Genomic DNA, 27,675 nt, shown 5'->3' on the forward strand with positions numbered 1-27,675 from the left:
TCCTAAACTTCTCATGATATTTTATTTAAACATTCAAAATAATTCATGTTTCAATTAGACACTTTCAGTTTAATTTTTTTCCAAAACCTTTAAGAGGGTTTTTATTTGTTTGTTAGATATGTAATTAAGTTAACCATATGAAACATGTTATCTCCTCTAATTATACATACTAATTAAAATATTCAAATCCTATTGACTTATTGAGACGAGTGCATATAATTAAAAAATATGATATATTTTATGTAATTAAATTAATTATATAACAGATGAATGAAATACATAGATTTTTTTCTTCTAAATATTAAATTGAGAATATTAATTACTAACGTTTCATTAGAAGTTGATGTGTTCAATTAGATAATATTTAATTTAGATGTTTAAATATAATAACTTGACAAGTTTAAAAGACTGACAAAACCCACGCGACGCGGTTCAAATTATAAATTGACAAAACAAGAAATCAAGAATGCCGCGCGGCTTTCACCTTCACTAGTTCCTCTCACCCATCGGAAAAATGGAAGAAGAAATCACTGAAGAGCAAAGAAATAGGGCCGAAGCCAATCGTCTTGCTGCATTGGCGAAGCGCAAAGACCGAATTTCTGAACCCAATAACAACTCTTGGAAGCTTTTCAAATGCAGAAAGCTTTCCGGTAATGATGGTTTCCATAAGCCTCAAACACCCTCTCCCGTCAATCCACCCCAAAGATTTAGGGCCAGGATTGAAATCTGCTCGCCGGACTCGTTCTGTGTCACTCCAGCACCTCTGGAAGGGTTTACTTATCCGGGTGAAAAGAATTGTTTGGAGAAACTCAGAGATTGTCTCTCATGTGTAAGAACTTTTTTCAAGATAGTATGTTAGTTTTAGCAGTGTGAAATTATATGTTGCGTTTGCAAGAATTTCAACTGATAAATGGGTCTGGGTTAATTTTTATGTCCGCAAGAATTTCAAGAACTTGTATGCGTGAGTTGATTTCGTTTCTTCTGTTCATTTGACATCTATGGTATGGATGTTTTTCAATTTTCATATGTTACTTAAAAATGACTTCCCCAATGGAAGTAGGGAAAACAAGTTGATAAGTGATATTTCAAGTTTATCCCAACCCCTTCAACCCCCACTCCTTTACCATCCCACCCCCGAATCCCCATTTCCCAAACACTAGAAAATAAGTAAGAAACACACTTGTTTTCCAGGAAAATATTTTCTAGGAAGTCATTTTCCGTGGAAAACATTTTCCTTCATACCAAACACACGCCTAATGTAAGTCAACATTTAATCTTTTGTGGGCTTAGATGTACATTTACTCCTTAAGTTAATGGATAAGAGGATGGGATTTTGGTCCTTTGAAAGCATTGACAAATTTCGGTAGGAGGGAATTGGTGTGTCTTTAAACCTCTGCGTTCCTCTCTTTCTTTCTCTAACGGCACATTCTCTTTAACTCTTAATTGATCCAAAGCTTCTGTGTCGTAGATTGAGTAATTGATGGATCAAGTAAGTTTACTGGTAACTGAAGCTTTTATCTGTTGGCAGTCATTATTTCAGTTAATTGGTTGCCAAGATATTAATCAAGAACTCAATCATGTTAGTTTTCTGATCAGGTGGCGCTGTTGCATTGCACTCAAACGACTTGCGGGGGAAAGGCTTGTGTCTATAATCTTAGAGATTATGAGGCAGTTCTGAGGTCTATAAAGAACTCTAAAAGCATTGAATGTGAAGAGATCCCTTGGGGAACATTCAATGTAGTCGAGAGACTTTCTAATTCCTCAGCCGCAGGTCGATGGATACCTTGTAGGCCAGAGCATCTTCTCGATGAGAAGGTTGATGAGTTGATCAGTAAACTTCCTAAAAGATTGTTGGATACACTTCATCCTTTTCAGCTTGAGGGTGTTCGATTTGGATTGAGAAGGGGTGGTCGATGTCTCATTGCAGATGAAATGGGACTAGGGAAAACTCTCCAGGTAATGTTACTGAAATAGATAGCTGAATATTTTAGTAGTAGCAGACTTAGTTTCCTGCTATTTAATCTTTGCTTCACCCTTCATCTTGTGCCCATGTAGTCTATCCTGCCCTTGTTAGAACTCTGCGAGTAGTTTATATGGATCTTCTTCATGTTGATGTATGTTTGAGGTAAATAGCTGTTTAGAAAGCTGGACAATCTTTGTCGGTAAGTGCACTTCTTCATGTATTTAACTCATTGTAGGCTAGATTTTTGTCCATTCAAATACTTGTTGAAAAACTACATTGTTAAAATAATTTGTTCAAGTTCTGATACTTGAGTTGGCTTGATTCGACTGAACAAATTTGGTAGAAGTTACGGTAGAACTGAATATCGCTTAGATTAAGGAAAAAAGTTTAAATGCTCTTAAATTGGAAATTTATAGTAACGCTTAAGCATGACTCTAGGCTGATACTAAAGATGAATTCTTCCTTGGAGCTTTTGGCACCATAGGTTGGGGTTGGGGTGCAATACTAGTCTGGTGTTTTTGTGATAGTCAATGAATTCAGTTGTGTATATTTGTGTTAATCCTATAATTCTTTTTCTTTTTTTGCATGTGTCTTAATGTGTGTGCGTTTCCCTACGGGTTTTGCCTCAAACTGTTTGTTTTGAAAATCTAATATTATTTTAAATTCTATACCTTCTTCCGGAGCTTACATTTTATGCAAATAATTTCTCCTCTAATATTAACTCAAATTTTGTATTCAGGCTATCACCATTGCAAGTTCTTTCATGGATGAAGGTCCTATGCTCATTGTTTGCCCAGCTATTTTGAGATATCCATGGGCTGAAGAATTGGAGCGCTGGCTTCCTTGTTTACCTTCTGATATTCATCTGGGTACTGTTTTAAGCTTGTCCACCGCCAATAACCATTTCTCTTCCTTTATCTCCCTCTTTTCCTTTCTGAAAAGTGATGGCTTAGATGATGCCTAGTGAAGTCATAGTCATATGGTCTTTTTGTTATAAAAGCTGTTGTCATGTATATGTTGATTTAAAGATCCTGAAATAGGTATGTCAATGTTGGTGTTTCAGCATATCATTTTTGGGGTTCATTAACTGTTCCATGACTGCATTTGTGTTATTAATGTACTTGAGTTTTTAATCATCTCTTGTCTTCTTAAGAATATTTATTTTTGAGGAAGGTAAAATTGTATTCTTCAGCATTAAGGGTATGCTGGCAACCTCCAAAAGTTACAAGGGGAAAGTAACCATGATTACAAAGAACCTAGGAAGTCTTAACTCTCTCCTTAAGAATATTAAGAGTGGACCTTTCATGTTATTGTATTTTCCCCGTTGCTTTCTTCCTTCTGTTTTCATTTATCTCTCATTCAAGGAGAAGGGTGGTATTGGGAGACTGAAGAACAGTTTGTTTGTGAAAAAAACAGAACTTCAAGTGGTGTATGATAATTAGCACGGGCATACTAATGAAGGTCTTGGTGTAACTTTTCTTTGTTGTTTACCACTGCCCCTTATATTTAGGAGTGAACTGATGGAAGTTTGTTTCAGTTTTGCCTATAGATAGAGTTCTTTTCAGATATCTAACCGGGTATATAGCTCTTATGGCACCTCTTTTTTGAGTAAATTTTAGATGAGTTGGGTGGATAGGTTCTTTAACAAATAACATCTTTACGGTGGCCTGGAAGTCAGGTTTACTTAGGCAATAATTAGATTGATTGTGTTATCCAATAAGTTTACCTACTTTACTTTCATAAGGAGAATACGAGTTCTGTTCTCATCCTTATTTGGATAATTTTTCTCTTTGAATGGTCTTTATGAAGGGTAAGTTTCTTGGGACTATAACTGAAACACTGAACCCTTGATCAGACTCTGTTGTGCATGAATAACTAATTATGGGAAATTCATTGCTAGGCATGAATTGACAGACCTCTTCCCATTTTAATGTGTAAAACAAATAAATCACTTGTTGATCTCAACCTAAAGAAAGCATAGAACATGATTCTTTTATCATTAGTATAATTGCATTAAAAAAGCTGTTTCTTTGTTATCCTTGTATAATCCATTTCTCCTCCTTGTTTCTATGAGGTCTTTTATATCAAGTTCTGATGGAAAACAGCTGTGTGCTATTAACTATATTTGAATAAACAAATGAACAATATACTGTTGGTTTCCTCGTTTTAGAATTTATCGAAATGTATGAATTTCATTCATCTAGAACTAGCATGACTAACTTGGCTGCCCTTAAAGACTTTTTTTCATTTTATGTTTTTAGGTCTGTCATTTATTTTTATGTTTTCATTTTTTCATCTAGTTTTTGGTCACCAAGATAATCCTGCACGTTTACCTAAATGTCCAAGAGTTGTGGTGACATCATTTACGATGCTTCGTCGTTTGAGGAAGAGCATACTGGAACAAGAATGGGCCACCTTGGTTGTGGATGAGTCACATAATTTACGTTGCACAAAGAAAGCAAGTGAAAATGAAGAGGTACAAAGTCCTTTCTGAGAAAAAAATTAGAGAATCTTTAGATGACTTAAGGTCAAGTTATTTTCTAAGTAACTAGTCAAAGCAGTGTTTACTTCAATATTTAATTTTTAACTTTTGGTTTAACTATTTACTGATTGGGATAATACCAATTGATGTTGAGGTGAAAAATGTTGGGGTATTGATCCCTAAACATTTGATTAGTGGCATTAATAACCTTCCGACTAAATACTAATGTTTCACGAGTCTCTTGGTTGGTGAAAGGATGAATTACTATTAATGACACTACACATAAGGTGGCATAATAGCTATCTGTTTAATGGCGCTACTGTGCAATTTATCAGGCTTAAAGCCTTGATTAACTACTTTTTAGCTACAATCTCAAATAAAATCGTTGAACTGAACGCAACATTATCTATGCTAGAGTTTCTCTATTTTCTAGTGATTATAGATGTTGGTGATGCACAGTCAAAACCTGTAAATAGATTAAAGAGAAACAAATTGTCAACTGAATACTTTCCAGTAATGGTGTATGATGGGTGTAAGCTTGATTGGCTGCTAACTCTCAAGTCTCAACCCCAAACTTTGAGGTTGTCATAGATCAAACTATTGTTGGATATTTACACCTCAAACCTGAAGACCCACTTGATGGACCCAGAAGCAATGAATGAAACACTACAAGTCCACAGCTTTTGTATAGTTGCTGATAAATAAGTAGATAGAGAGTCCATGTCAAGTTCGGGTGGAAGTCTCAGACTTGTCATCTTGGTTCTCTGTCATATAGTACATTTGCCAAGAAATAATAGTTCATGGAGGTTAGAGAAGAATATAGGTAGAGCGGACTTTTGAGAGACAGGAAAATCTTGATTAAAGAAGGTGTGTGCTTTCTCTTCAATAACTGTTCCTTGAGTTTATGAGGCATGATGCATTACATTGAAACTTCGGGTTGAAATTGAATTATTTTTTTATCAGTAGTGCTTAGAAATTAATTTCACTAGGAAAAAACGTTTTTAAGTTTAGTGAGTGAAAACTATTATTTCACCTGAAATACTCCACAAATCGGCTCCTCAAACTTCAAAATCTCCATTTCAAGTTGAAATTGAAATAATGGACCAAACTGAGAAGCAAACATTAATTCAAATCTTTGAAATACAGTGCACGTCCAAAGGGGAGCCTCATTTTTAATGATTAGTTACTGTACATACACAATAGTCTCCAGGACTTTGATCTAGTGGTAAGACCACACCACGTGATGTGTGGGTTAGGTGGAGCCACGGTTCGGACCTCACAGACAAAGCTAGGTATTTAATTAGAGAAGGGTAAAGGGGAGGCCTATTATCCACCGAGTCTCGAACCGTGCTCCACTAGTCCTCGGAATTTCTTTCATAAAAAAGTTACTGTACATACAACATACACAATATTTATTATTTTAGTGCATATGCATAAGCTCTATTTTGTTGTTTGACAGATAACAACTGTTCTTGATGTTGCGACAAAGACCAAGCATTTAATTCTATTATCCGGGACTCCATCTTTGTCAAGGTGTGTATTGGCACTTTTACTGATCCATGGTTTTTGAAGTTCAGTTATCCTTAAAAGGCAGTCTCAACATGCTAGTGTACATTTATTTTTTATGTTATGTCAATTTTCTGCATGTATCAACTGCATTCTGATGCTTGTTTCTTGTTTTCCTAAATGCTCGCAGACCTTATGACATCTTTCATCAGATAAATATCGTATGGTGAGTTCCTTATTTCTCCATTTTCTCAGAGTACCTTTTACTCTGTTGGTCTTAAATGATCATTAATTCTCTTCTCATACTTCTTTCATCTAGGCCCGGTTTACTTGGAAAGACTAAATATGATTTTGCAAAGACTTACTGCAACGTTAGACTTGTTCATGGCTGCCAAGGGAAGGTTTTCCAGGTGATTCTTGTTCCTTCACATATTGAATGAGAGGCCATCCCACTGGAAAATGTTCATGGTTTGGTTCTCGCAGGATTTCTCAAAGGGGGTTCGCTTGGAAGAGTTAAATGTGTTACTGAAGCAAACTGTTATGGTATGACCTTGTAGCTCCTTATGGCTTCAATTCATAGTATATTTCATGATGTACTTTTTGTCCTCATTATCCAACTCTCAGCTACTCTTCTGTAAGTACCATGGTGTCAAACAACTGATGTCATGTTGCTGTTGGTTGGTTTACTATCCACTATTTCATTTCGACAGACTGAAGATTGTTGTACAGTGGAGTTTGATATTTAATGATGAGCCAGATATATTTTGAAACCAGATTCGCTCAATTGCACTTTTAATTGGTAAAGCCCATATGTTGTGATTATATTTTCCCATATATCAGGATCAGCTTTTGCTAATGACAACCAATAACAATTACCGGATTTAATTGCACCTTAAAATTCTCATAATTCCCATATCTTTATCCCCTTTTTATAACTGTTTGGCAGGTTTTATTTAAGTTGAGGGTCTATCGTAAATAGCCTCTCTATCTCTACGAGGTAGGGACTAGGGGTAAGGTCTACATAAACTCTACCCTCCCCAAACCCCACTTGTGGGATTACACTGGGTATGTTGTTATTGTTAAAATTCTCATAATATATGTCCCCTCCTTCCCAACAAGTAACCTATTGATTAATTTTTTGTCTCAACTTACATAGATACATTTATTTTCTGTAACATACTGTACGTGATGTACTTTCTGACATATACATTAGACCTTAAAAAAATAGTAATTTAGAAGGTTGCAGTTGAAGAATAGTGTTTTGACTCTTGAGATAGTGAGCCAGGTCGTCATGTTTTCCATGGAATGGAGTAGCATGGATTCATGTACACAAACTCTTGCTATCTTAATACAGAGTGCTTTCCACTGAGATAATGAGAATCTAGTTAGATAAGCTGAATTATTAGAACTAGAAATGCTGCACTGTTATTTCTTTTGTTTCCTACTACTTTTTTTCCCTCCAGATGTTGAAAACTTAGCTCTTATTCTTCCTTTTTTTTTATATCATCCAGATACGTCGTTTGAAGGAGCACGTGCTGTTGCAGTTGCCGCCCTTGCGACGCCAAATTATTAGTTTGATTTTAAAGAAATCAGATATTTCTCAGGCGGTGGCTACCATTGACTTGTTGAAAGGCAGAACATCTGGGAACAGTAGTGCTAAAGAGGCTGAAGGTGTAATCAATGATGAGTCATGTGCTAAAGATGTAGAGAAAGCTTTTGAGAATTTAAAGTTTGTTGCTGAAGATGTGCAATTGGAAAATCCTGAAAGAGTTGATGGTATGTTTTAAATGTCCCTAGATTTTCGGACTAGATTCTGTTGTTTGGTGCTATTCCTTGTTCGCTTTCATCCATTTTCCCAGTTTTTATGTTTTATATGAAAAGCAACTAGCAATAGTCAATATTACTTTTTAAGGATAATAATATTTTTGGTCCCTCAATTATTGGTAAATTCTAATTTTGGTCCTTGTGATATTAGGAAACATATTATAGTTGGACTATAATGACACATGGATAATTAAATAGTTGGATGGTTAATAATTCTAGAAATTTGTGGATATTCACAAGCAAATGGATCGAAAATACACATTTAAACTAATTGAAGATTTAATGTGTTTAATCAAATATCACTAGGACAAAAATTAGAATTTTACCAATAATTCAGGGGCTAAAACTGCTGGTAGCTCTACTTTTCATTTAGCTTATTGTTACCTTATACATGGAATTTTTTTGCTTCTTTAAAATGGGGATGACTGAAGAGAACACAACTTGTCACCAAAGCTAAGATATGGATACATAGGCCACTTTTTCGATAAGGTCAAGTTTTATTAATAAAGCACCAATGGTACAGGAATTACATACATAGGTCACTTTTGAATCATATCCAAAAAGAATAATAAACAAATAAAGAAAATGAAAAGTAATGTAATTAGGTTCTTTGGTAAATTTAAGGGCAAATTATGGCTGTGCTAAACTAATTGAAACTGATGTGGATTTTCAAAGTGGAGGAAATGAACCTGGAAGAATGTGAAGATGACACATCACACACTATATTATATGGACCTTTTGACCATAAAGTAACTATCAAGGCCTTAATTTCTCAAGGGATTGCAGCACTTTCTGCAATACAGGCAAAGGAATGAAAGGTCAGGCTATTTTGACAAGGCTTTGAGTGTGATTCATGGATCAGTGCTACATGGTTAAGACCCCTCCTAGCTCTTATGTGGGTAGTCTGAGGAGGAATAATCTTTTGCATCTGAGGAATAGCCTCTTGTTTCAGATTTACTATTGATGCACCCTTTAGTTCCTGGTTCGTATAGATGATTGTGTGGCTTTTGCAAATAACCATGTTTAATGTAGGCTTTCTACTTTTTAGTATAATGCTTGTATACAGTGATTTCTCCAATATCAATAAAATTATTTACCTTACGGAAGAATTACCTGTGAGGTTTGTATTTGTTGAAAGGCTTTTGACATAATTGCACCTCTCTGTCTTCTTGTCAGATGATACTGGCTGTTCTATATCTTTAAGAGAGCTCTATGACGAAGCGCTTGGCATTGCAAAGTTGCCAGGATTCTATGAGTGGCTCTCTATGCATCCAATCATTACTGAATTGGATGGTGAAGAAACGATGGAAGCAAGCCGCAGTTGTCATAAAATGATAATATTTGCTCATCACCATATAATTCTTGATGGTGTACAGGTGGAATCCCTTGTAATACATGCTAAAGTAGACACCACATGTCTATATGCATGGACAAATTGCTCACTTCTTTTTGCTGTATTAACGAAGTCATTAAATTTCTCGTGGTTTGACTCGCTCCCATCATTGTCGTTTCCTGTGTAGGAGTTTCTTTGTCAGAAAGCTATTGATTATATTCGCATTGATGCAAATGCATTGCCCGGTGATAGACAGTTAGCTATTCAATCATTCCAATCAGCAAATGAGGTTCGTAAATCCTGCTCTAGGTAATTTAGCATACATCATTACTCGTCACGAAGGCAGTCCAAGCAAATTCCTTTGCCTGCCCATGTGATACTAATCGAAGGCTTAAGCAGCGTTTACAATTTCATGAATGAAATGGATTTCATTGGATATAGATCGATTTCTTCCTTTTGTATATTGGTGTTGATGGTTCTCTGTTTCTGCCATTAATTTGGATGTAGTTATGCAGTTGAAAGGAAGACAATTTGGCTGATCTGTTTTGATTTTGATAACCAGGTTAAGATTGCGCTTGTTGGAATACTCTCAGGGGGCTCTGGACTTAACTTAACATCAGCGCAACATGTCGTGTTCTTGGAGTTGCCTACGAAACCAGCTCACATGCAACAGGTGAATCTGTTAAACCCCAATATCAACATGTTGTAACAGTGAAGAAAATGATTTACTTAGAAGTCTAATCTACTTCATACTCTTTTTCTTTTGCTATCATTCTATTCGATGGTGGCACTAGGATATACATGTAGCGTTTATGTAAAGAGGCTATGTTGTGTAACACTATGGATTTGTCTCTCCATGTATGATTTATGTGTTGATTTTTTGGTCAAATTGTGCTCAGAGGCATCTCCAGCCTATTAAGCAGAGGTGTAAGTTGGTAAAAATCTTTTATTGAGAACCCGATTTCATTTGTTTCCAATCATATCTTTTAGAAAGGAAGAAGGTTAGCGAGGTCATTATATTGAAAAATTAGATCTCTCTTTCTGCTTACTTGTCTTCTTCCTTCCCCGCTGCACTATGTGTTGCCCTTTTCCCAGCTTCTCTTTCTTCTTCAGCAGATCTAAAACTGCTCTAAATACAATATTCTGTTGCAAGGTCAAAGGTTTGATCCTTGTTTTGAACAATATCCACTAAAACTGCTCTAAGAATTCAAAGATGGCGCACACACTTGGGATGTGCCTGTTTAGTGGAGCATAAAAGACGTATATCTGACCAGTGCTCTTTAGATTTGTTTTGTATGGTGCAATGGAGCTCTGTGGTAAGCCTTACGGGCCAGATGTGTTAATTTCTTTTCCCTTACTGAACTCATCATTACATCTTCCTCGGGAATGCTCAACCCAGAAAACTAATAGAGATAAGCATCACTTTAGAACTATTGACAATGAATGAACTGATCTATGATTTTATAACATCCCTTGAAATCTCTTACTTCACTTTGTGCTGCACACTTGTCTGACTGGGAGGTGATTTTTAATAAAATTGTACAAATAAGTGTGAGGCGCCAGCACCAATAGAATACTACAGATAAAACTTGAATTTCACTAAGCAGTTCTGACTTACATAGGCTGTTCTCAAGCATGAATACACAGTACTCCTGCACATTAATGAAGCCAGATCATAAGCTTTTATATTTCAGAATGCAGAGGTTTACATGGTAATCCTAGGAGAGGTAGCCCTTAAAATTGTCCGCGTAGATTGGAAGCTGAAGTGTACTAATATTAGACACTTTTGTCAATAGTGAGTGTTCCCAACATAGACTTCTTTCTTGATTTCAATTTTCCTTGCTGGTGGTTACATGCTGTGGGTGCCAATTATTCTCCATTATCAATGTCAACATTCAGTGTCCCATTCAATGGCCTGTCCATTTTTCTGCAAGATCTTCTAAATGTTGAAATATTTAGTTCTTGTCTGATTGTTTGATGCTTATATGCAGTCTAAACATTTGTAGGCCGAATGTAGAGCTCATAGACAAGGGCAAACAAAGGGAGTAAATGTATATATTTTCATTGCAAAGGTGATTTTCTATTTAATATATATTACATATTTATGTTAGAGTTTAACTTGGGAAATTATTTTTTGCTAATTTTACTTGATACCTTCTTTCCAGGATACTTCAGATGAGCTTCGATGGCAAAAACTTAATACAAGTTTGCGTCAAGTTTCATCTACAATGGATGGGAAGTATGATGCTTTACAGGCAATAGAGGTATTATTGGAGTACTCGTTCATTTTTGCGCATAACATGGTTCTTTACAATTATAAATTTTTCTATTTAAGTTGAGCCTTGCGACTGGTAAAACCCATGCTTTTTCTTTACTTCAATTTAAAACCCTACAATTTTAGTAGAAGATAATATTGAATCTACTCATCTAGAATATATAACATCTCACTTAAGAAAAACTACCATGAAGACTCAGGTCTCCTTACGAATATCTGATGAATTCTATGGTTATTGGTTTGTGCTTCTTTAAATAAATTAAAGAACAAATCACATTCTTGTAAACTCTTGAAAGTTAAAGTTGTTGCTGTGGAACAATTATACAATCTTTGATCAAACAATAAATTAAAATTCTTTGAAAAACAGAAGCTAATCAAATCTTCCAATTTGGTAGTGAGTGGTGAATTTCTGAGTCTATTGTGCATGTGCTCTCCATTGGGTTGTGCAGTTAGGCTGTCTAGACTGGCTTTTATAAACCAATTAAATTAAAATGTCATCCCATTCCTGAATGTTAGCGTTGTGGTTCTTCTTTACTGTTTATCTGGTTCCTGAGTAAGGTTTATGTTGATAATCATGTGTGTCGGGTTTAACTTGCATCATATATTTATTGATCCATGGAGATTATTTTATTCTCTGTACTCTGTAGGTATTTGTTCATAGTCTAGTCCCCTTTAAGGTGCCCTTAATGATGTGTTCTTTGGTACTGTTTTTTTAACCTTAAAAGGTATATGCAACTGACACCTATCTTGTGTAACTCTTGACATTATTGTTTGTTGTATTTCTCTTAAAAGCTGACAGTAAGGTCTGTTACCTCCTGTTTGACTTTATTAGTGTAACTTTGTCCTTGACTTTTGTCTTTGGTATGGATGATGTGATTTTCTATTGACGGTAAGCTTGGTCTGGCAAATAGGTTAATGATGTTTCTTACCTTGAGGAATCGGATGTCAGAGAAAAGAAGAGTGAGCATTTAACAACTGAGAATGCTGGAAATGGTCAAGTTGCTGGAGAAAAAACAACTGTAACTGAAGTCCAAGGCATTCATCTAGATGTAGATCCTTTTGAAGCTCATTGTGATACCTACAGGATTGATGATAAACAGGACGGAACTAGCTCATTCTTGTCGAAATCAGACCTTCATACGGTATTGCATCGGACGGGTGCCACTTTATGTCTCTACTACATTAAAGCCCCCAATGCCCTAGAGCATCTTCCTTTGCACTCACCTCATTTTTAGCCCATGATTTCGCCACCTTTTTTTTTCTTTAGTTTGAAAAGATTTTTAAAAGTTACTCCACTTAGATTTAGCTTATGATTTTAAGTGATATTAAAGAATTAATCCAAAAATTGCATGCTCTGTGGAGCTTCAGTTACATTTTTATGTGATCAGTCTAGCGTTTTGGTTTATTCGACATGCTTCTTGTTTCTGATTTTTCTTGATATGGCCTTCTTTTGCTTGTCTTGATTATGGGAAGCCCACTACTTCCACAATAGGGCATGAAGAATCTTCTTGCAGAGCTGAAGTTTCTGATGTTGACTTTAGTTCTGCACATTGTATAGATGTTAATGAAGCCAAAGAACAGGACTTACAAGACAAGGTATTTACCTGGATTTCTGTTCTTATAACATTGAAAAATCGGAAATGCCCTTGAACTATGCGAAATTGAACAAAAATGCCCTTGCCGTCAATAGTTTGGTCCCAAAATACCTCTATTTTTAGACCAAACTATTAACGGAGGACATTTTTGTTCAATTTCACATAGTTCAAGGGCATTTTTAATCCTTTTCCATTGAAAAATTAATCATACTTCTAATCTTTTATTTCTGTGCACAGTTCTACCCTCTTTCTTGTATTTTGGAGGGTTGTATAGACCACACTTACTCTGTTACTCGTGAATTGAGAATGTAGGGCAAAGGTGTATCCCCTGAATTAGAAGTAAACGGCGACATACTTGTAACAAGCCGTTCTATCCAAGTAGAATCGCTCCGTTTTGAGGTAAAATTACATTGATTTTGTCTTAATTGGCTATCTCCTTATCACCTGCTTTCCCCTCAATCCAGCTGAAATGTTGGGAAGGAGTGCAGGGATGAAGGTTTGGCTGTTACCAGAATCACAATGTTCCTAGTTGATGAATATACATATCAGCATAAAGCTCATTCTCGTTGTCATAAAGTGCTTGCTGCTTGATATGAATGGAACTCATGCACTTCCCTTGTTTAACTTGTGGTTATAATCTTGAATTTGCATTTTTTAAGATCATTTCTGCTGTTAAAAATGGTATCAAAAGCATAACAAATTGGTGTTGGCGTAGAAGAAGGGTTATATTTTGGATACCTAAATTTTGTTTGGGTCTTGAGGCTTCTTTAGGATATTACTTTAGAAGACCTAGATATCCAATTAATTATACAGATTACAGATTGTTCAAGGTCAACTTTCCATCGAATGGTAATCATTATTTAGCTTTCTCCACATAGTAAAGAAAGAAGTAATGAACGTCAACTCAGTCAGGATTTGAACTCATGACACTTCGGTCAGACTAGTGGTTTCTTGACCAGTAGCCTCCTCCCTACTGGGGAGGGGTGGGTGAATGGATTGGGATGTACATCTGCAATTTGCTTCGTTTAAGTTGAGTTAGTTTTGATTTGTTTGTGTGCTTGGACTTCTATGGTTTCAGGTCAGCCAATATACAGGAAGGATTCACCTGTACTCATGTATTCCTGGAGTTGATTCCAGGCCAAAACCACTTTTTAAGAATTTCCGGCCAGAGGAAGTTTCTCTAAAGCTGCCCCCTCTCAAGGAAGTTGAGAAAACAGCTTATATTAATATCAACGATGATATGAGTTGTCGGTACGCTCTAGTGGAATTCCTCAAACAATGGAGCAAGTTGAGTGCAATCGAACGAAGGAAACTGATTGGAAAGGCCTTGCAACTTCCGTTATGTGTTGAGTTGTCCTATTTAAATGAAAACCTTAACCACGATAATGGGGTATGTTATTTGCTTTTCTTTTGTCTTTGGGTTTGTTCCCTAATCATTAGCCTTTCATTAGTGACTTACCTCTGGTTATATCTGTTTTTGACTCATCAGAATTGGAAGGTGGTTTTAACTCTTTAGTATGTATTGGTGTTATTCTTTCAGGGACTGCTGAAAGGTAGAAGTAAGAGGAGAACTACACCGTTGCATGAAATTAGCTATCCCTTACCGCCAAATGCTGTCTGGAGGAAGATCCATCTTTGTAATGGGAAAGGGAAACAAGAGAAAATGTACACACAGGGGTGGTCCGACAAGGATGAACCACTCTGCAAGCTCTGTCAAACTCCTTGCAGGTGAGTTCAAATGTTTATTTTGGGTAAAAATGAGGATAATGTTTGGGTCACTAATGCTTTGTTGACTTTATGTCCAGGAATGCCAATGCTAAAACTCCTGACTACTTTGAAGATCTCTTCTGTAACTTGAACTGCTGTGAGGAGTATCACCTTAGAACTAATAATAGATCAATTCGTAATGTATGTTTTCACTTATATTTTTACTAAAATGAGTTTTGCTCATGCAAGAAATCCTTTAATTGTTTAACCTTGGTACTTCTAGGCGCTTTTCCAAATTGAGCGTGGCATTTGCACAAACTGCCAACTAGACTGCCACAAACTCGTGGAGCGGATCAGAGCATTGTCAATTGAGAGTCGCGAAGAGTATATTGGCAAAGTAGCCCCAAATTTGGTAAAGCATAAGAAATTGTAAGTCCACAAATTAGAATAACATTCCATTCATGCCAAGGTCTTATGTTTTTCCTCATAGTTTTTCTTCTTGGTTTATACATATATGTGAAATCAATGCATGTGTGTCGAGGCAATTGTTTTAAGCCATAATTAAATATGTACTGACCATCTCAAGAAAGAGAATGTAGCACGCCTGTATCAGTCACATGTCAATGTGTAGCTTGTGTGCAGCAAGGAGCATTCCTGTTTTCCTGTACCCTTCTTCGTTTAGTTGATTCTTTGTTTTCCTCCTAGTACTAACTTCATTTTCTTCCTTTTTGTCTGTTTATGTCCTTATTCAACTATTTTGTTTCATTTTCCCCCCTTTCTGATGTTATTTTGTGTATAGTTTTTGGTGTAAACTTATGATGAATATGTTCAGCTAGTAAGAATGTACATGTTGGTTTTTGTCAGAGGGAAGAAGAATCTATCCTAGGCATATTGAAATAGCACCCCTTATCCTAGAACATCCTGGTTATTTACTCTCTTGTCCTTCTTAGCTATTTTGTGTTCCAATTGGTATTATCTTAAGATGCGTGGAGGTAGCAGTGGCATGACAACTAGTCTTCAAGAACATAAAAGAATTCCAGTCTACTGATTTAGGAACTACATACATATGTACCTTGATGGGATATACTTCACTTTAAGAAGTTATGCTTACTTTAAGAATTCCAGTATACTGATTTAAGATGCGTGGAGCTTTTCAGTAGTTATGCTTACATCCCCCATCCCCCTACACACGTATAATTAACTTCAATCCTAAATGTTAAACTAAGGGAGCTTTTGGGGAGTTTAACTACGTGAACAGTTCTCATTTGCTTAAACACGCCCCCCCCCCTGCGCGCGCACACACAAACATCACATTTGTGTTGGACAAAACCAGAAAATTTGAAATGTGTGTAAGGCAAATAACACAAAAAAGCTATCAGCTTTAGTTTGCTAGTGGTCTATGTATTTGCTGGAATACCAATTAATTGTTTGCATTTGGCAGATTTCAAAAGCTTGTTCAGGACCCTGTTGATGGCAATGCATGGCATGCGGATCACATTATACCTGTATACAAAGGGGGAGGTAAATGACGAGAGAAACTCTTCCTCTTCTTGCAAAGTTTTTGTTCAAGGGTCATCCTCTTGAAGTTTTTGATAGATTTACTCGGATGACCTCTGGTTCTCTCTACTCTCTTCTCATTTCTATTTTTGTGCGAACAATTTTCCTTTCTCTTTCCCCTCGCCCTCTACCTTTCTCTTTCTACTTAGTCCCTTCATTTTTCTGACCTTTTTATGCATCATGCATCTACTTTTTCACTTGAAAATTCACACTCCCATCTTCTTGTCTTTTGAAATTCTTGCAGGTGAATGTAGGCTAGAGAACATGAGGACATTATGTGTTGCTTGTCATGCTGACGTCACTGCTACACAACATACAGAGCGGCGTTTGACTAGACTTGTGGCAAAGAAGAAACTCAAAGCTGTCATGAGCAACCTCAAAACTATCAATAAACCCAAGCAAAAAGTGGATGAACCAGAGGTATGTGGTTTTCTAGACATCACTGGTTAATTAATGTGTAGCTTTATTGAGTTTGCTCCATTTGTCAATAGAATACTCATATGATAAGCTAGATTGTTCACAAAAAGATCTCGGATAATTGGGGGGATAGTACAGATATTTATCTCTGTGAGTAGGATGTATTTGCAAATTAATTGTAATTTATATCACTTTGGCCTATTGATGTAACAATCTTATTTGGGGCACACGGTTCTGGGTTGTTGGCAACGTTATGCTGTTACTATGAGATTGAGTTCTGTTTTCTATTTTGCTGTTTATTTTCAGGGTTCACGGCATTCTGATGTTGAAGAGAATAAAGATGAGGATGAACTTCTAGTGAATGTTCCAGGAAGTGCATATTCAATTAGCACTGTAAGTCAAGAATGAGGAAATTCAGAATGAAAAGCTAGCACCAGTGATGTCTTGGGTGAGCCGGGTCATAATGACGTGCTGCCCACTGCACAGAGCTTACCTCGGCCATGAGGAGAACTAACTGTAAATTTTTTTGGGGATGTTTTATTTTCTTGAAGAAATAGGGAATGTGAGTGGGTTTCTGGATACTTGCACGATTTATTATTCCATCAGAATTGGTTAGCCAATTGTGTTTTGGGGCGTGTTGTGGGAAATTTTCGAAGTGATTTGCTGTATATCATGCTGCTTTGTTTCAACTTTTATGTATTCAATTTCTTAAAGGAAAGGGTTGAGGTACTGAAAACCTTGTGTATCCACTATATAAATCATTGATATGGTGTGTGAGACACCTTCCTGAAGTTTGGCTGGTCTTGTGTAGCTTATTCAATCACTTGAGCCGAGTTCGTATTTAGTTTCATAAAACAACATACGTAGTGTAATTCCACAAGTAGAGGGAGGATCGGATGCATGTAAACTTTACTCCGATACCTTTGTGGACTGGAGAGGCTGTTTTCAATAAATCCTCGACTCGGAAAGATTAGTGTCATAAAAACCTATGTAATATGTAGAGCAAATAATTACACTAGCCTACCACAAGCTAATGAATTGCACCATCATTAAGCCTCCAACAAACTCCTTTTGTTGGCAGATGATGACCAACGATGCTCCACTTGCCGTTATTTACCTACTCATCTGTTCTAATTTATACGACTCATTTTCCTTTTTAGTTTGCTTAAAAAAGAAAGATTTATTTTTATATCTAGTACCAAATTAATTTTAAAATATCCATTTCACCCTAAAAGAAATGATTTATAACCACACAAACATCTACCATTTATTTTAGACCACAAATTTCAAAAGCAAGTCTTTCTTTCTATAACTCATGCAAATCAAACTACACCATATAAAATGTAAGTCTTTCTTTCTGAAACTCCACGCAAGTAAAACTACATATAAAATGGGATAGAGGGAGTAACTCCTTTGTTTATATCATAGATAGGAAGTTCTGATTGTAAATAAAGCTTTCTAAGGAAAAAATAGCGACTGGCTTTAAAGTTAAGTAGTGCAGTTAAGATATCACTAAAATCAAGCAACAGCTGCTGCAGTAGTCTTATTAGTGCTTAAAGGAATCTACATCCTCAATTTTTAGTTCTTTTTTAGCAGTTCCGAATGAATAACCTGTAGTATCTCACGGTAAAGAAGATTACAGTGTCATATACCATGCTTATTTGGCATTAAGCACTAAAAAAAATGGATACACCTTAAAGCTATACAGTAAGTAAATTCATAATTCTCCATTCTCATTGCAAGTGATTGCAGCAAAAAACTCTTCTGCTTTATCAAGTACGTCAGTAGATAGTCTAGAGTGCAACATCCATGCGGCAGTGCTCTCTGGCACAGGTGAGTTGCTCTTCAGACTCTTGCCTTCACAAGGCTTTACCACTTTGTTCTCTCTTAAGCTTCGGTTCCTGGCAGTTCTAGTACTCGGCAATGTACTGCCTCTCTGGGAAAGGAATCGGGGATTGCGTTGACTGTTGCGGTTTGACTTAAGTGGGAGATCAACTTGAAGGTTTTTAGTATCAGAACCCAGCTGAGCAGATGCACCAGCCTCATCTAGTGATGGATTATTAGGTACGGTAAAAGAATTAGCAGAGGGAAGACTACTTCTACAAGCTTTCAGCAAAGCAAGGAGCATATCGGTGCTTAGTTCTTGCTGAATGACATCCTTGTTCTGCTCACATCCAAAGCAGGCAGCAACCATGGTACCCGCCAAGACTGGCATTAACTCAGGATCACTAAAGAACATGAAAGGAAGGTCGCATACCTGTTTCACACAATCCACAGTTAAATTTCTATTTTTCAGGTGAAGTCTAAGTAGAACGAAAGATATACACACCTTGTGAAGAATAGTAGGGCTCTTTCCCCATCGAAGAACAGCTTGGTTTTCAGGATGGAACAATGAAAAATAACCAAGAAGCGGCAATGATTCTAGCAGCAGCAAACCGATCTGAAACAGAAAACACCCAAATGAAAAAGACTAAATAAATTAGTCCTGTACTCTGTCAACAAGGAAAGAAACCAGAAACCATGTGAAAACAATGAACCCAACAATTATACAAAAATCATTAACAGCTAATGCTGCTCTCTAATAGGAAAATGCAATTACTCTTTAATAATATGCTTGTTTCCGAGGAACATTCTCATTCTATTCCTGGAATCCAAAAAATAAAAAAGTCAAACAAGACTAAAATATCTAAACATCAGAACCAGTGCTACGATAGTGAGACAGCCAATCACCAAGATTCATTTTTGCTGTAGACCCTGTATGCCTAAAATCTTTTATATTTTATGCAAGTGTAAATGTCTTTCCAAGCTATTGTCCATAAGATCTCAAGATCATCTTAATCAGAGAAATTCAGAGGGCGGGCTGTTTGATTGCAGACTTGCTGTTTTTATCATTCAGACTTCAGTCAGGTCAGAAAAGTTACAGAAGGTTCCAAACAAAATAAGATCCATCCAATTCAACCCGCACAACTTTTAGAAAACATATTTGATGATATAACCGAGAAGTTCGTTAATAGTGCTGATCAATTCAGGCCTTCATAGAGTAAAACCTGTCTTGTCTTTACTCAACGGTTGCAATATGTTTTTAGGAACACCAAGATTTTCTTATATTAAACTATACTTTGTTACCAGAGAAATATAATCTATATAAGAAAAGTTGGTGTTCCTGAGAAATGCCCAACAACCATGGAGCAATATACTGACAATTTTTCCTATAGTGCATCAGCTTAAAGAATAGGAAAATGTGAGTTTAGGATCTCTTTCTAAATGAAAATGGACAATTTTCCTTTCTTTTTTTTGGCACCCAAGGGTGTGACCTAGTGGTCAATGAAGTGGGTTGAACACCATGAAGTCTCTGGTTCAAATTTCCATTAGAGACAAACCACTAGGTGATTTCTTCCATCTGTTTTACCTTGGTAGACAGAGTTACCTGGTACCTATTATCGGCGAGAGGTGACAGGTATCCCGTGGAATTAGTTGAGGTGCACCCAAGCTGGCCCGGACACCACCATTATCAGGAGAATAAAGGACAATATTTCAGCTTAAAATATGGGAACTTGTGAGGATCTTATGATTGTACTTTCTTCCCTCCAACCAAATGACAGTGGCTTTCCAAGATTAGCATAAACACTTAAACGGCATTTTTCTATGTTCATTGAATCATATGAGCTGTTCAATCTGAAGGCCAAACATGAAAGCAAAAGCACCAGAGTGTCACCTGGTCAGTTGCTGTGCCCCACTTGCTTGTGCAATAAGAGAGAAGAAAACTCATCAAGTGAAAAAATTCCATTTTCAGATCTGGTCGGGCCTGCGGTCCAGCAAAGAGAATAAAGAGTTCTTCTTAGCATCTTAAACTTTAAGAAGAGAAAGTTGATACAAATAGTTGCAAATTAACTTACTAGCATCTTCTGGATAAAAGATATGTCAATTAATGCTAAATTGTTCAACACCTTCAATACACCAGTTGCGACTTCTTCAAAATTAGATGGAAGGACATAGGAGGCCTGCAAAGCAAGACAATCAGATATAAAGTAGACACAGAACTAAGCAGATCACAAGTAAACCCAAGGTTAGGTTTCAGCTTACTTTTTATAAAGCTAGAAGCAGCCAACTTTATTGTTAACATATGAAGAGTTTCAAACAATTACTTCCTGGTACTAGAATGAATCGATATTACACGCTTATGAAAGAGAATTAATAAATAAGAACAAAAGTAGCAAACAAATATCGCATTGACGACATCCTAATTATAGACAAGGCCCAGTAAGACTCATGAACTTTTGAATTTGCACAAAATCTGAATCCTGCAGAAAACCTAAAAGCTAGATTTTACAAACAAATTTAATGGGATCCACAGTTTTACCTGCTGTTCAGAACATCTATTATTAGCCTGTAATAATACAGCTGTCAACATGGATGGAAGACAAACTAAGCCAGTCTCAGATATAGCAGAAAGAAGAAACTTCACAGCCGGCTTCATCACTGACTCATTTCCACCAATATGACCTTTATTATTATCTTGAGATTGCTTCTCGTCTGTCTGAAGATTATTGTACGTCATGTTGCTTGTAGATTCCTGCAGTACATTTGCAGTTTCCATCCTAGCAGCAACTGAGTCAACTTTGTCAGAGCTCAGATCATTTACAACTGCACCCTGATGTTCTTTTATTTTAGGGAATTCATCCAGAGGGCTATCCTCCGGTACATCCGGCAAACACAAGGCTACACCTCCATTTACTTCAGGAAATACCAATTTACCATCATTTCGGGAATTACACAAAGGAGAAGAAGACTTCAAGTCCCCAGCTTCAGCAAGTTCAATGTCATTCTTTTCATTTATATGAGTTGATACACTAGGAAAGTTTTTACATGTTAATGAAGACGCATTTCTGAATCTGAATGTAAGAACCGCCAACAGATTTACACCAAGAAGAATTGATGAAGGGAAAGGAGAACCTTCTACAGGTGGTCTATCATAAAGTGCAAAAAGATCCCGTAACCTGTGAATAACTTGATATGCAATAACAAGCTCTATTAAACCATCTTGCAGTTGAAGGGCACGTTCATCCGTACTTGTATGACCAATAATTGCTGCTGCTGTCCAAAGGAAACCATCCAGAACTTCAGACATTAACTCCAACCTTTCAGTTGATGCCTTACATGTGACCAGGTTGGCAGAAGCAGAGCCATTTGATGAGGCTGCAATTTTGATGTAGGTTTCAAGAGCTGCCGCCAACATGGGGATGATGGGGGGCAGTAGATTTTGAGCAAGAAAATAAGACTTGTTCGCAGCCACGGAAAGTACAACTTTCAGAAGCCTTAAAAGGCAGACTGTAACCTGGCAGCTTTCTGGTTTTGATGTGTGAGATGCGGGAAGTGCAGAAGCAATAAAATCAACCAGACCAGCTTGACGAGAAGCCTGCAGCTCAGCATCCCTTCCCTCCAAAAACTAGTTGCAACAGAGTGCCAGAAGCAGTTAGTAACAAATATTCATGAACCAAAATTGAACTATTAAAGCCACAATAGTTTCAAGAACTTATTCTAGTCAAAATGCTGTTTATGTTGCAGTTCTTCACAGTGGAATAAAGTAACTATTTATCTTAATGCCACTAGATTTGTCATTGTGAACAGGAATGCAAGTGAAACAAACTTCACAAGTGTAATATATCACCTTAATTATTTCAGCTGTTATTAGTCCAAAGCTCGCAGCCCCTTCTTTTCTTGCTTGGCGAAGTCTTTGAAGTTCTTGAAGCCACTTCGCAATTTTCGCCCTTGCAGTTGCCACTGCAGTTCGATATACAAAACCTGCATTTTCTGTACTGATTGAAGGTTCAGGACAATCATACTTCAATGCCATAAGTCGTTGGCGGATTTTTTTGATCCTTCGTTTTAACGAATGCTGAGTAGTGATGTGGCCAGTAGCAAGCATCGAGCCTTCAGGAGCAAAGCCATTGCTTTCGTTATTATCCTCACAGTTATTGATCGGTGTAGCTCTACCTTGACCCTCCTTAGCCACAGAACGACGAAATAATGGTGAAGACTGATCTCTGAAATCCATTGAAGCTCTTTCCCGTATTTGCTCCAGATAAATTTTACGACGCTGTTCACTTTCTCTGAGTCTTTCAGCTAACTTCTGGGCCAGGAGTTCAGCTTCCTCCTGTTGGGCTTTGGCTCGAACCTCCTTTCTCCGCATCTGTTCCATCGTCTTCGCTTCGCGTGCGGCACTTGATGCTTTACGCTCCTCTTCCCTTCTTACTTGTGCCTCTTCCTTTTTCCTTTGTGTCTCTGCAAGGCGCTGCAACTTTTCTGCTTCAATTAGTTTCTTGCGTTCCAAGACAGCTTCTTCCCTTGCCATATCTTCTTTTTGTTTAGTTTTCAGCACTTGAAGTTTCTCAGCCCTCCTCAACTCAGAATCATGGAGTTTCTGGCGCAAGATGAGCTTTTTGTTCTCTTCATTGAGTGAAGTAATGAATCGAACTTCATTTACTTTTATGCTTTCATCACCCGCCCTTCTTACTACTTCAGCTAGGTGAGCTTCATGGCGGGATTCACTACGCTGGTGCCTAGCGTACATCACTTCTCGCAATTTCATACTACGCACGGTTTGCCATTCACTTACACGGTTTAGCTTTTCAGATGTTCGCTGAAGTTTTTGAACTCTCTCTGTCTCAAGTTCAGTTCTAATTCTCATTGCACGTGCATGTTTCTCTTCCGCTTCTTTTTTTAAGTCAATAGCTGACTTCTTCTTTTTCTCAGGAGACATGAGTTTGTCGTGCAAAGTGCGTGCACGCTCTGCACTTCTTCTACTTAAGCCAGGTGAATATGAGAAGCGAGATGAAACTCGGTGTGGTGTGGAGAGTACATCTTCCCAGTTCCTCTTCTCCTTCCAAGCATCCATTGATCTCCAGGAGCTTCCATTTCGCTTTTCCTTGTCTCTGTCATAATGTCTTTTCAAGTGATCTATAGGCTTTAGATTTTTCTCATTATCTCTCTTGTTCTTTCCATTGACAGATGTGGAAACCCCCTCCTTAGAAGCTAATCTAGATGCATGAGAAGCAGACCTTCCCGAGTCAACATGCCTCTTCTCTCTACTCAAATTTCCATGAGAAGGATTTAACGCATTACTCTGCTTCCTACTCCTCTCTAATGATTCATTTGAACAGCTTTTTTTGGCACCTTTCTCATTAAAGGTCTCCAAAACACTAGTACTTCCACAATGATGATCATAACAATTAGGGCCCATTTTCTCCACACCTGTAGCTGACAAACTAGCTCTTTCATGTTGAATTTTTCGAAAAGCCTCCAGAGATGAAGCCAGTATTTCTGCCCTGTGCGGTGAAGTTGTCATCCGGCGCACCTGCATTCAGAAGAATGATAGATTTTGTGAAATTGAAAACGGAGTAGATAATAAATTTATCCACGTGTCTTTGTGTGTATGATATGCATTGATACTTCTAAAAGATGCTGTAATGCATTGATACTCCTAAAAAATGCTGCAATTATCCAGGCCACAGATGAAGCTACTTACCATATTGCTTTGAAAGCCTTGCCACAAACAAAAGAAAAAGATTGCTTATTTAGAATACAGGAAATTCGAGAAATGGTCACAAGAGGTTTCTCGCTTCATTTAGAATGAGAAGTTCTTGGGTTTGGTGTAAAGTCTCCTGTTTTAGCTTTTCATTCCATAGCTTTCATTTCCCAAAAATACCTCATATTTCCCTATGTGTCCTTTTCCCACAGATCTTTGTACTGATTATTAATGACGTAAAAGGCATTTCCTACGCAACACTACAGAAGGGAAGCAGAAAACAGTAAACATCCAGAAACAACTGCGCTCCATCAGCAGGTATTCCTGTAGTTTCCCAACATGAAAACACCACACACAATCCCAAGCAAGTCAAGTTTAGTCTGTGTTCTGCTTCACCAATTACTGATCAGCAGAACAGAACTTCAGGATAGAGGCGAAGGACTTTTTCAATTTTATATGCTAAATAGAAGGCTGACGTCTAATGCCAAAATTACAGGTTCTTTTCTTTTAGCTGATTTCAGCCTTCTTAGAAAAGCTAGAAACTCCTCCACATTCAGGCAGTGCATCTTCTTTGATGCACTTTTCGGGTATTTTCTTTCCCAGATATCAAAACCAGTGTATATTCATTAATTGATGTCAACATTTTTATTTTCCCCCTCAAGTTCTCTGTTTACTCCTCTTAAACTAACTCTTTGCAAGTACATTATAATCCAACAGTTTTCTGTTAGTACTGAGAGTTGAGTTCCTAATATTGGCATCCATCACTGCGCTCATTTTCTAGCTAATTTCTTTTTTGATGACGTATGGTATTTCACTAGAGTGTTTCTATCTAATTTCTTTTGAGTAGAATTCTGTATCTCAGGTTTTAACATGGGGAGAAGAGAATCTTGTCCTCTGTGTGAGAACCTCCAAAGTCATCAAGCCGTACTTATGTTGGCAATACTCCATCTGTAATTTCATGTTGTCCCTCATGGTAAATAAAAGTTGGTCATTACTGAGCCAAGGAACTCCAGATACCGCTTCAGCAAGAACAACAATCATGAAAGAATTGCCCCACTTCCCCACAACAAATAAAGGAAATGTGTAATCAAAATCATTTTTCCTCTAATAAGGTCCCGAAGAGGGTGTCCATTTCATGATTGTTCATCCAATATCATATAATAAGTAAAAAGTAAATTATAAGGAAATTTCAGAAGTAATTCCTCCATTTAAAGAATTGAAGGACTTCCCAGCCCCAAACTGTGTGTGCTGCAGTACCCAAAACAAGGTAAAGCAATTGCAAAACCATTCATTTAGCATCAATAGGTATACATTATGCCTGGGGAGTTGGAATAATAATGACTGGTCTGCAGATATTTTAGATATGCTTGCATGTAATTCATACTACAGTTTTTTAACTTGCAAATGGCAGAGATTGCTTTGTTTATGTGATATTGTTTTAGGGTATCAATATGAAACATTGAAAGATGAGACTAGATAGAGTACTGACCTCCCATGAGAGAGCATGTGGTCTGCGATGGTTAGACTTCATGGTAAAAGGTGTTCCATCAGTCGCATGAGAACTGGATTTTTTCAGTCTCTCAAATTCCTCCACTCTTGAGCTCAATTCTTTAAAATCAGATGTAGCTTCATCAAGAACAAGAATAGATTCTTTTGTTTGCTCCAGGTCACATTCCAGTTCACAGAGTAGGTAGAGTTCATCTACTGCCCGATTAAGATTCTCAAAGAGAAAGCACCAGAGGCGTTGCCTGAACCTTTCTTTACTTTCACCACTGTCTTCAGCATCAATACTGCTCGAATTAGTTTTTGATAAATCCTCAATGATTGAATTAACTCGTTTGTTCCTAAAATCTTCATTAGAAGACGCCAGAAAGGACTGCCCAACGTTTCCTGATCCTCCCTTAGTAGGTGATAGTGACTCTGGATCCTGGGAAACTACCACTGTTTTTATATTCTGTTCAAGACTAGGCACTTCAGGGATTTCCATGCAAGCTTTGTCACATTCGACATTGGGCATACCTACCCCACTAGGCCCTTCTCTGGCAGCACATTTAACCTTTTTGCCAGGACTCGTGCAAGTGTCACCTTTTTCAAGCTGGGTATAAGCAGCAGTAGCATTAACATCTTCTGAAGATAATTCCTTCATATTTGGAGACAAAGTATGAGAGCCGAGAATTTGATGGTTTTCATCCTCAGTGGTTGCAACCAATCTATTTTGCTCTCGATCAGTTGTAGAAGTGTGTGCAAAAGAATCATTTGTTTGATCAGTTCTTCTACTAAGCAGATCATGATTTTGAATGTCACCAAACTTAATTTCTCCTTGGACAGTACTTCCAAAATGAGATGGTAGAGCTCTATCATCCAAGTCACCCCACTTGATTTTTGATAGGATCTCATGGTTAATTCTTCGAGGATGTTCCTGACAGATTCCTTGATTAGAATCTGTTGAAAAACCTAAACTAACAGAAGTACTACCATCACTGACTACACATTTATCATGGACAATCACTGCATCTTCCTTCGGAACGGACGTTTCGCCATCATGTATAATACAAGGGCGACTTCCTGTTGAATGCAGAACAGCCGATTTAAAATCCTCCTTCTTTACAGTCAATGAAAGCTGACTGTCTGGATGGCCCGAAGCAATTCCTTGAGATGATCCTCCAACCCAACCATGCAGCGAAAACTTTGAACTGTTTCTGTGCTTCTGCACAACAAGTTCACACATTGATTAACAAAATAGACAATGATCCAAGAATATGAAACTAGCTTGGCTAATTCACCAGTTTATTCACTAAATGGTCCACTAATATACCCAATTCTAACGCAACCCACTAATCCAATTTCAGAAACATATTGAAAATGACCATCTCTTTATCAAATAACTAAAATGTAGCTAATCCATCTACGTTAATTCAAGACTTTAATCCAAAAGAATACCTAAAACACCAGATTATCAGGCTGTACTTTCTTGATTTAGGCCCATAACACAACTTAAACATGGTTCTTGATGATTTCTGCTATAATTAGTAAACCCCATTTTTCTTAATCATCTTTCAGCTTAAAGACAAAAACTAAAATGATTCAATTGAGAAATGTATGCGCGAAAAAGTTCACACCTTTTTCACTTGCATCCATTCAGAACCTTCTTGATCATCCCCTCCTTCATTGCTCTCCATCAACAACAGAATCTGAACCCAAAAATTACCTCCTTCAATAAATGTGGCTGAAAATTTGAGTAATCAAGGATGAGTTTTGATGTAAAGAAACAATCAGGGAGAAGGAATTTTTCCAAAGAAAACTTCAAAGAGCTAAACTTTTAAGGGCTATTTTTGTTCCTTTTTATTTTTTTCTGTTTTTAGGGTTTTTTTGAGGGTGTGTAGTGAGGACCTCCATTAAAGAACCTAACTGCATAAAAGAATGTGTGAAACCAATTTTTTAGTTGGAAGCATTGTTTCTGTGAGGAAGAAGATGGTGTCTTCATGACCTTT

The 27,675-nt window shown here is 37.2% G+C and overlaps 2 protein-coding genes across 2 annotated transcripts; one reads left to right on the forward strand and one right to left on the reverse strand.

Annotated features, from left to right (window-relative positions):
- The first annotated feature begins 432 nt into the window (after positions 1–432).
- Positions 433–17,450, forward strand: LOC129895500 (uncharacterized). Its single transcript, XM_055971223.1, has 24 exons — positions 433–829; positions 1,597–1,956; positions 2,703–2,832; positions 4,264–4,439; positions 5,905–5,978; positions 6,142–6,177; positions 6,271–6,361; positions 6,435–6,494; positions 7,463–7,727; positions 8,952–9,151; positions 9,296–9,397; positions 9,671–9,781; positions 11,115–11,180; positions 11,274–11,372; positions 12,295–12,525; positions 12,857–12,979; positions 13,291–13,377; positions 14,057–14,368; positions 14,519–14,706; positions 14,784–14,886; positions 14,969–15,114; positions 16,127–16,206; positions 16,487–16,662; positions 16,966–17,450. Exons 1-24 carry the CDS (start codon positions 515–517, stop codon positions 17,065–17,067), a joined length of 3,633 nt encoding a protein of 1,210 aa, XP_055827198.1. The 5' UTR covers positions 433–514; the 3' UTR covers positions 17,068–17,450.
- Positions 17,451–18,172: 722 nt separating this feature from the next.
- LOC129893774 (uncharacterized) lies at positions 18,173–27,663 on the reverse strand. The gene is made up of 8 exons (XM_055969160.1): positions 27,304–27,663; positions 25,674–26,891; positions 22,328–24,013; positions 21,020–22,105; positions 20,556–20,660; positions 20,375–20,464; positions 18,989–19,099; positions 18,173–18,916 (listed from the first exon to the last, which is right to left on the reverse strand). Exons 1-8 carry the CDS (start codon positions 27,361–27,363, stop codon positions 18,377–18,379), a joined length of 4,896 nt encoding a protein of 1,631 aa, XP_055825135.1. The 5' UTR covers positions 27,364–27,663; the 3' UTR covers positions 18,173–18,376.
- Positions 27,664–27,675: the final 12 nt, after the last annotated feature.

The sequence above is a fragment of the Solanum dulcamara genome, chromosome 7 (genome assembly GCF_947179165.1).
Source record: "Solanum dulcamara chromosome 7, daSolDulc1.2, whole genome shotgun sequence".
NCBI classification, from domain to species: Eukaryota; Viridiplantae; Streptophyta; class Magnoliopsida; order Solanales; family Solanaceae; genus Solanum; species Solanum dulcamara.